This window comes from Lissotriton vulgaris, chromosome 1_1 (assembly GCF_964263255.1).
Source record: "Lissotriton vulgaris chromosome 1_1, aLisVul1.2, whole genome shotgun sequence".
NCBI lineage: Eukaryota > Metazoa > Chordata > Amphibia > Caudata > Salamandridae > Lissotriton > Lissotriton vulgaris.
The window spans coordinates 1,473,068,402-1,473,078,562 of NC_141685.1; the positions used below are offsets into that span (position 1 = coordinate 1,473,068,402).

General features: G+C 49.8%; 1 protein-coding gene across 2 annotated transcripts; it reads left to right on the forward strand.

Annotated features, from left to right (window-relative positions):
• The first annotated feature begins 3,029 nt into the window (after nt 1-3,029).
• Nucleotides 3,030-9,585, forward strand: PIM3 (Pim-3 proto-oncogene, serine/threonine kinase). 2 transcript variants are annotated; one of them, XM_086967324.1, is made up of 6 exons: nt 3,036-3,538; nt 3,650-3,759; nt 4,772-4,822; nt 5,567-5,933; nt 7,862-8,038; nt 8,131-9,585. In XM_086967324.1, the coding sequence occupies exons 1-6, from the start codon at nt 3,454-3,456 to the stop codon at nt 8,313-8,315; spliced, it is 975 nt and encodes a 324-aa protein (XP_086823450.1). In that variant the 5' UTR covers nt 3,036-3,453; the 3' UTR covers nt 8,316-9,585. The 2 variants fall into 2 exon arrangements, with proteins under 2 accessions (XP_086823446.1, XP_086823450.1); XM_086967320.1 differs by having other exon boundaries at nt 3,030-3,759.
• The last annotated feature ends 576 nt before the right edge of the window (nt 9,586-10,161 follow it).

Here is a 10,161-nt window from a genome sequence, read left to right on the forward strand (position 1 = left end):
TCATTTTTGGAAAAGCCTCAAATATCATTAAGTATTCAGAGTTTATTGCATGTTCCTTTGCCCTAAAAGGTTTCGGCAAGGATACACTTGTGCTGCAGGTGGATGTGTCCACAGCCTGTTATGTAAACAAACGGGGTGGCACAATGTCCAAAGCATTGGCATACTTACTTGCAAAGCGTTAGACCTATTGTAAATAATACAATAGCCATTCAGGAAAAAAATATTTCCAGGTGTTGTCAAATGCTCTGGCACATTGGCATGCCTGGTTCCTAGAGAACAGAAACAATTGTCATTTGTATTAGGAAATGTGAGTTCCTGTCAACAAGCTTTGGTTTCTTTTTCAGATTGTATTTATTTGCTTCCTGTATCAGCAAGTAGAGTGCCTGGTTTCTGATGCTTTCCCTCCATGATTATGATGACTCTGGTTCATTTGACGATGGAAAGAGTTGTGTTAGTCTAAGTAACTCGTTTTGTCCAAAAAAGGCATGGTTCACTTGACTTCTCCCATTTTCTGCTGATTTGCCCAGGTGAATTCCAACATTCCAACAAAGGCAAAGCAGAACATCAGCGGCAAATTCCTAATAAACGTTTGAGTCTAGATTCTGTGCGTGGCAGTACCTATTCACAAAAGGGAACTCACTTGTATCAGTGACGGTTGTGCAAGAGCTGAGCAGCCCTTTGGAGCATGGGCACTTCATATATAGAAAACAGAGGGAGCAATCCCTATGCTTTAGTATTAGTTTGCTCTCATTGGCTTTATGAGGTCATATGCTTACATGTGCCAGCATCCCCAGGCCATCTACCCACATGGGCAAGGGAGCAAATTGTGTGGTTGGACCTCAGAGTGCAAAACGAGAAGCATTCCCTTTGTACCCCGAATTCTGGATTTGAAATTAAATCCCGTAAACCAGAACTCAGGCCGTGCACCAGCGTTAGTGAAAATTGGCGGTGTGAAATTAAGACCAGGGCACAAGTCCTAAAAAAAGAAGTGGGATGACCCTGACGTCACAACAGGAAGTGACTTTCAGAAAGGTGGCTTGCACCATCAGACTCATTGCCTCCCCTCGACCACCCCTTAGATGCGCTTGCATCAGAGAAGCCAGCGCGTGAGCAGCGTTCTGAATGGGCTCCGATCTCGCCCCAGTGAGGCCAAAGAGTGAATGTCTGGCTCAGTTTGCTACAGTTATCAAGCTCCCGGTAAAATAAGTGGGGGGACGCCGTCCACCCGCGTGGTACCCCGACTCGAGCCCTGATTAAGACAATTATTTCAGCCCCAGTTTGCGCTGCACCAAAAAGAAAACAGTTTAAGGGTGTGGAGCCTGATGCATCTCTCCGGGAATCGCTGTGCCAACTCCTCACCTCACACACCAGACTTCCCACAAGCATACTTTTTGATTGTGGCCATACTGTATTCGTTTTTGGAAGTGTATCGAACCATGCTGCATTCTACTGTCGTGTTAATTCCTCTTTTAGACGAGTTTTCATCACTTTGTGCATAGGTGCACATATTAACAGAAATAAAAAGCAATGATTTAAAAGAATGCTTTTTCGATAGAAAGGTCGAACTAATCTTTTAGTAGAAGGGTTATTAAAAAAACGCAATTGGAGGGTTTTACAGGCGTTGTGGTGTTGTAGGCTCGTCCAACGCTTGCGCGGGTTTGTTTTCCTCTTTGGTTCAAGCAGAGATGAGACACCGAGCGGCGCAGCCAGCAAGGGGAGGAGGTCGCCCTATAAACCTCAATTTCACCGGAGCTCCGCGTTTGTAATTCATGCACGGGCAATAAAGAGTCTGTGGTGCTTAGCTTTAGTGTGGGGGCGAGGCGGGAAGCCCCGTGTCTTCCCTGTGTCTGCAGCGCCGTCTTCGGCGACGCGCGGCAATGCGCCGTCTCCCTGACAGACCCGCACAGAAAAGATGGCGGATAGCCACCAAGAAACCAACCGCAAACACGGCGCCCGCCAACTACAGCCTCTGCAGGTCTTCCACCGGGGCAAACCGCGCCGACAGTGCACGGAACTCGCACATGAACGTGCGTTCCAACAGGATCCAAGCGGAAGCAAAAGCCGTAAAAATAATTTTCGAAATATTTACTTAATTAATAGAATAATTAAAATTAAAAAGCATCCTTTCCCCACCTTCGTTTTGCAGCCTCCACCCAAACCTGAAATAAAAAAACAGAAGCGCGTGCGACGCAGGGGCGGCTCTCTTTGATGAATGTGCCAACATATATTATAAATTCGACAAGCGCAACCCACATGAAAGGGGAATCCTGGGTTCCCTCCTCTGAAGGTTTTTTTCCAGTCACCTTGAAATCGGGCATTATACAACGCTCGTGCGCAGACGCGTTAAACAGTATTTTCTTATACAATATAAATTAAAGTCACAATACAACTCGAATGGTCAACTTTCTGATGGTTGCGAAATAAATGCGTCTTTATAAATAGAAGTTGCAAATAATGAATCGAATGCCATAGATAGCTAGGAATGCGTAAAAGTGGGAATCGTGCCTATTTTAGATACTGAAAAGCACTGTTCAATGAAAATGTTGGTGGTAATTAAAGGCAAGGAGTCATATATATTATTACTGAAGGATTCCCGGTACGGTATCGCTGGGTCGTGCGGTAAAATGTCAGTGTTTGTGTTATTGTTGTGGTAGGCGGGATCTAGCTCCTGGATAGCGTTGACAGCAATCCCGGTTTAGGGCGGGAGGAAGTCGAGGCCCTGGCTGCATGCAGCACCGCCTCGTGATGCGTTGGCAGGGAGGGACGATGCCCCGCTCCTCCCCTCAGAGCGTGCTGCAGTGTCTCGCGCTCTCAGCCGCTGACCTTTCCCGGTCTCCTGCTGCTATGGGGGGAGGCGCGTCCAGGGATTCCCGCCCAGGCGTTATGCAAACCGCCCTCTAGCCCCATTGGATGAGACTCTGGCATCAATTGTCCCGACGCCCGACACCGATAGGTTGGCTTCTGATGCATATGTAAATTTGACCACCGCCCATTTAGATTCGCTTTAATGTGTGTAACACGCCGAGCTCGAATTCAGACAGGGGAACCTTGCGCGTCTAGAAATCTCGTAGTAAAGTAGTGCCAGTGTTTATTTTTCCGTAGGCGCCTCTCTTGGCTGCGCTTCCCGCGGTTTCAGGTGTGGGGAGGGCTGGACACGTTGGTTGGCACCACCCACAGCCGTTTTTCAGGGGACTGGAGGAGTTATTTGCTGTGGGTGGAGGAAGGGGGCGTGGAGCTATCCCCCTCAGCTGCTGGACGCGGAGGGATATCAAAGGGATCTCTCGACGACACCAAAACATTGCAAGTTAAGAGGCTGCACGGGAAGGGCGCCGCTCAGTGCTGTCGAGGCGCGGGTCTGGGAGGAGTTTTGTTTGGATTACTGTGCGGGCGGCATCGGACCGCGAAGACCCGAGGATCCTTTTGCCACTGGATTGTTTTGGTTGTTACTGGAACATGTTACTGTCTAAGTTTGGTTCCCTGGCTCACATCTGCAATCCTAGCAGCGTAGACCACTTGCCCGCCAAGATCCTGCCGCCAGGTAAGGACGGCTGCCGGCTTCTGGAAGCGGTCTCTCCGCCCGGCCTCTGTCTCTCTGCGCCTCCCTTGCCTGGACGTCGTGGCTCACTTTCTCTCTCTTCTGTTCCCGCAGCCAAGCTGGACAAGGAGCCCTTCGAGAAGATCTACCAGGTGGGCTCGGTGCTGGGAAGCGGCGGCTTCGGCACGGTCTACGCGGGCAGCAGGATTTCCGACGGGCTGCCGGTAAGGACGAATGGATCGGCACCCGCCGGCTTCCCACAGCTACACCCCCTGCGCCTTGCATAGGACCCGTACCCTTCCTCCTCATGACCCATGCAGCATCCTTCCCCCACAAGCACTGACCGGCACCGGATTCCAACCTTGCATTGGATCCGAACTGTTACCACGTATGCTTGTTTTCACATGCAGACGTCCAGGGTTTGATATACCAAGAGTCGTGACTTAAACCGCCCTGGATCCATTGCCGCTTCGGATCCATGCAGTACTCACCACACCCCCGGCGATCGCACTGCAGCACTGTCATTCCCATCAGCGTCCTGCCTCATGCCGCCCCCACCCCTTCTCAGTTGTGCTTCTATAGCAAATATATCCCCGCATCGCCCTGATCTCCGCAGCTCCCTGCCTACCCAGTGATTCACCCCTCGCCGGCACGAGGATGCCATATCTTCACGCTCCTGCCTCCTTTCTCTCCCTGCCGCGCCTAAAGTGCACCCCTCCAGCCGTGCCTGGAGTTCTACTACTCGAACCCGACATCCCCGCAGCGTTATGCTCAATTTGTCCGTCCAACCTCACGGCAGTGTTACCTTTCTTATAATTTATCTGTAAATTAGGTTTTCTGTTACTATCGTGAAATGTATACGTGCACCTTTATGCCCTCCTGTCTCCCTCTTTCAGTTGCGGTATGCGCCTCTTCGATTTCCACAGTGCCGGCATGTATGTTGCGGCTCTCCCTTCTTGGCATCCTCACCAGACAATCTTGCCACTTGCCAGAGCCCTTCAACACCCTATGTTCCCCGTGCCCAGGATCACTAAACCAGCCTGTCTGATGTCTGCGATCTGTGCGTCCCGGGGGCTGGGATCCCTGCGTCACTCTGCATTCTCCCTGCGCACCATCACTAAACCTCTTTGCTATGGATCGTTCCCCGCCCCGCATCCCTCATGTCCGAGGTCCCGCGCAGCGATCAGCCCCTGCTGCTAATGTGTCCTCCTTCTAATGTTGTCTTCTTGTCTTCAGGTTGCGGTGAAGCACGTCTGCAAGGAACGGGTCACCGAGTGGGGAACCATAGTAAGTATATCCTTCTCGAGTGCCCATTTCCCCCGGGGTATCTAGCCACGAGTCGGTACCTAGGCTGCGGTGTTTCCCTGTAGTTAGTTTCATGAATAGTTATGAGGTTATGCGGCTGGGCTTCTCTGCAAGTCCTCTGGGCTCTGGTTTTTCAGCCTACCGTACAGCAGCACTGGCAACATGCAATCACGTTTACCGGATGGTCATCCTCTGGGGGTGTCGGTTATTTGCAGCTATCACGATTGGCGCGCATGTTAGTTTGGGCGGTGGGTGCCGCTAAGGCTGTCCCTATGCATCACCTTGGCTGTCAGGTCGGTGTCCACTATCCGCAGTGCCCTGGTTAGTGCAGCTGTCCTTTCTGAAATGTAGTTCGCCCTTAGTAATGGCGGGCGTTGCCCACAGGTGGATGCTTTTGCATTCTGGTTTCATACACTGGCTACCTGGTACCCCCTCCCCTCTAAAATGTCCCTGCGATCCCTAATCTCCTGATAGTGCGTTGTCCTTTCTCATGTGTGGGCAGTTGATCTTTAGTAGTACTTATCCCAAGGGTGAGGGGAAGGTTAGGCTATGGCAGGGTTGGCCGTCTGACCCCAGGGTTGGGTGTTCGGGTCCCCCAGGGCAGGGTGACGTGGAGAATGAGTGGGTGCATGGCTTGTTCCCAGGGTTTGCGTGTTCCCCCCCCCCAGGGTGGGTGGGTGGGTATTTGATCTCTAGCAGTGCTCTAATCGTTCTTCCTCTCCACAGAACGGCTCCATGGTCCCCCTGGAGGTGGTGCTGCTGAAGAAGGTGGGCTCGCCGGCCTTCCGAGGCGTGATCCGGCTGCTGGACTGGTATGAGCGGACCGACGGCTTCCTGCTGGTGCTGGAGCGACCCGAGCCCGTCAAGGACCTCTTCGACTTCATCACGGAGAAGGGGGCGCTGGACGAGGATGCGGCGAGGGCCTTCTTCCGCCAGGTGCTGGAGGCCGTCCGCCACTGCTACAGCTGCGGGGTGGTGCACCGCGACCTCAAGGACGAGAACCTCCTGGTCGACCTGCGCACGGGCGAGCTGCGGCTCATCGACTTCGGCTCCGGGGCCCTGCTCAAGGACACAGTCTACACGGACTTCGACGGTACGTGACCTGCCTGGCCGGTGGGGGCGCGCTGCGCGCATCTTGTCGGCCCCTGCTGCTGGTCTGTGCTGCTCGCCATATGTTTTAGCAAATATGACTACACTGTGATGTGGTCCCTGGCCCTAGAGGTTTTTTTGCCCTTTTTCCTCAACTTCTAACTTCGCACCGGGGATGTCTGTCTGCATGATATACGCGCAGTGCCTTTTTTTCGCTGTGTATAGCCATTAGCTCATAGCACTGTTTGCTACAGCTCATGTAAAGGTTCCCTCTCTGGCCCCTTTGCAGTCGCGCAATGATTATGTCGAGTTTGTCCTTTTTTTTTTATATATATATTCACACGTAGGTTAACCTGCTACATGCGGTGTTCTGCCCGCACCAGTAAACCCGCCCAATTCTTTCGTTCTAGAATTGTTAATGCTACAGACTGTCTTCTGAAAATGCGTTGATCATTTTACTGCTTGTGTTGTGTGTGGCGTGTAGGGCTGACCCATGTGCCCAGGTGATGGCGCGACATTGTTTACTGGCAACAAGAGTGCTTTTGTATACCGTCTAGGGAAACAGTCGTATTTTAGTTTGTTGTGTTGCTTAGGTACCTCCCTGGTGGCTGTCGGGGAACCCCATCTCCCCCCGGATTGGATTGCATGCATGTTCTTGTGGATGGCCAGGACCTAGTGTTTTAAAAGCAAAGGCAAGCCTCTGGGTGCATTTCCCTGTTCATCACATCACCCCTTGGGATTTCTTGGATCTCATAGTGATTGACAAATGAGCATTGCCATTGCTGGAACATCAAGGTGCACACCATAGGTTGCCCAGTGGTATCTGCACTCCTAACCTTTAGTATTTGTGACATGGTACCATGGCAAGGTGCATGAACCCCTCTCGCCCGGCACTGTGCCTCACCCGTGGGGGGATTGGTTTCTGTGAGGGTCTGGTTTCACCTCAGTGCGGTTGCGAGCCTTTTTGCCGCCACTCTTGCTCAGTGGTGGGTGGGGGTGGGGCAGGTTTTGGAGGGAATTGCCGTCGGTCGATGTAAAAGAGCCTCCCCAACACTTCGCATCTGTTTGTTGTGAAACCCAACGCCCGCCATGTGACCGCATACGTCAGCTGCCGGGGCCTGCTCTGTTTCCAAGGAGGGGAGGGGGCGCAAGAGGGGAGGGCGTACAGATGGCAAAGCCAGCAGGCGGGAAGATGGGACGGGCATTGGGAGAGCGGGCTGAAATGGTACTCGCTACAATTTTCCTTTAAGAGAATACATCCCGAGCCTTATTTGCCGCTAATATTTGCCCCTTACACTATTTTCCTCCCTCCGGTTAAAAAATTAATACTTAAATGGAAAACTTTTGAAATCGGATACTGGCACTCTTGCTTGGCCTGTAAAATTCCGCAATGGGAATGCACTGTATACGTAGCTTGTGTGATCTACGCACCCTCCGCCATGACGGCAGTGGCCTGCTAATCAATCTGAATAGCCCGATGGGGAGGGAGTGAGGGCGGGCGGGCATGAGGGCTGCCACGCCTCTTCTGAATAAGCCCACTAACAAAAGGTTCCCCGCCCCCACCGCGCTGCTGCTTCGTTACTTAGCAGCAGCTTATTGAGCTGGGGAGGAGGTGTCTGGTTCTCCACCGTGAAATTCGAGAGGATAGGACTTGTGGTGATGGCTGCAGCTCAGCTGTCTCCCAGAGCTCCTTTTGTGTCTATTTTGGGTGTGCTGTGCCACGTGGGCAGCGAGCTCAGTGTTTGTAAACATCCAGCCCTGTCTGAAGGATTTGTGTTTGTAGGGTGACTATGTAAATGTCCTAACGTAGCCTACTTATTTCTTTGCAATATGCACTGTTTTACCTCTTGGTTTTGCTGTTTGTAACTATTTGACGTTTTGGCATTCATTTATTTTAAACGTTAGTTTAATAATCGCTTTATTGTCTTTCAGGGACGCGAGTGTACAGTCCACCGGAATGGATCAAATACCACAGGTATCACGGGAGGTCGGCTACCGTTTGGTCACTGGGTGTCCTCCTGTACGACATGGTGTGCGGGGACATCCCTTTCGAACAAGATGACGAGATTCTACGAGGGCGGGTCTACTTCAGACGGAGAATTACCCCAGGTTTGTTCTTTTACGATTTTCCGTTTTTCTCTGTGTGACTTTTCGATTTATTTGCAGTGATTTAAAATGTTCCTCTTTTTCCCTCCCAAAAGAATGCCAACAGCTGATAAAGTGGTGCCTTTCGCTGAGGCCTTCAGACCGACCAACGCTGGAACAGATCTTCGACCACGCATGGATGCGTAAATCGGCTGATGTGAAGTCGGAGGACTGTGATCTGAGGCTCCGGACCATAGACACTGATGTATCAAGCACAAGTTCCAGCAGCGAGAGCCTCTGAAACCTACCCCTCCGAGGGGAGGGACTTGCAGACACACCACAGCGCTGCTGCCAACGTTTGGGAGGGGCTTGATTGACAATGCATTCATTATCCTGTAGTTGAATCTGTGAGGGTCTGATGTATACTCCCTCTATCGGGTTCTGCTCGGATGGGACTTCTTGGCGGCGTTGATGTCTGTAAGCTGCAGACCGGCTCCTTGGGCAAAATAGACTGATTTTTATTTAAGAAAGCAGTGACCTCTTGAATATGAACATTTTTGCTCTCATAGAGCCCGGACTAGATTTTATTTGCTTTTGAGTGCCTTTTTTTGAAAGCTGCTTCAGTGGGACGTTTTTCTTTTTTGAGCTGTCTATGTCCAAAGAAGATCCCTTTTGGTTATAGGACTGGCTGTCAAGCGAGGCCTATAACGCACTGGAACCTGCTCGGTAAACAGAAGTTTTCCCATCCTACAGTGATGGAATACTTGAAGAGACATGTTCACCCCCAATTTTCTGCTGCTCAGATACTTCCTATAGCCTGCACAGAAGTATGAACAGGGATATCCGCTTTATCAGGAACAGCCACTCTCCTCCATTTCATCTCTACCACTGGGCCCCAAAAGCCCCCGTTTCATCTTGACTCTCGCTCCTTTCTGTTAACCCGCAAGTCTTAAGTATGTGTGAGCATGTTCAATGCACAACCAATGCAAATACCCGAGGACTTTGACTTTCTCCCCATACCTGTATAATGTATTTATGTACACTCGGTTATCTTCTGTTATACAGTTTTATTTATTATGACATTTGGACCGGTCCCACAGTTTTATCTGAAAGATATATTTATTTTAATTTATTTGTTTAGAAACACCCAACACTGTGCTATCCCTTTCCTCTGCTGGTCCCCCGCTCAAGACATTTCTCATGTTTTCTGCGTTCCTGTTAACTTTTGTAAAAATGTATTCCTGCTCTTTACCAGTTTGTTTTAAAATTGTTGTACAAAGTCTAATTTAAGGGAATTGGAGTTTTTTGTTAGTCACGTTTTTCCTTTAACCGGTATGACTTTTATTTTTTTTCAACCAGAAATGTAAAGTAATGTTTGGAAGGATTTTAAATTATTGACATTGTACATTTTTCATGCATTGACTCGAACGAGTCCTAATTTATTTTAATAGCTGTTTTCTGTGATCTAGTTGCGCAAAGCAGCTTGGAATTTTTTTCAGTTTAACTGTGTGAAAATGTATGGATCATATTTTTTATACAGGTATTTCAATAAAACTTTTGTATAGAATGTTTATACTGAACTCCATTTGCTGGGATTGAAGCATTTTGTAGCTTTGAATGGTGGCTGAAGCTTGCAGCTCTTTGCGTTAAAGGAGCCATTCAATGAGTGGTGTACTACATCTCAAAACTTAGGCGGATCTCATCAAAGCTGGATCGCTCTAGAATGGATCTTATCAGTGACTTTCTGGATTTGTTAAAGAGGGCTGCCTTTCCCCTCTTCAAGGGAGGAGGGACCTTGCATGGGTTCTTCATACATAGCCACGTGACCAAGAGGACTGTTTCCATGGCTACACAGTTTGAAAGCTGTCTCTCCCCAGCACATCCTCCAACCACAACACTGTAAATGAGTTGATTTTAGATTTGACTTTCCCCCTAATGGCAAGAGAATCACTGTCCAACTGGATGATGGACCAGTTTCTCCGATTTTTCCCTCCACAAATCTATGGCCCACAAGCTAATTTAAAGCACGGTAGCCCGCCTTATATGATCTTTTTTGCTTCCAAAGCATTGAGTCCAAAAAGGCACTAATAGAATTAGAGGTCAAACGGCCAACTATCCAAGCAAGCCGAGTGGTGTTCGTGTGTACA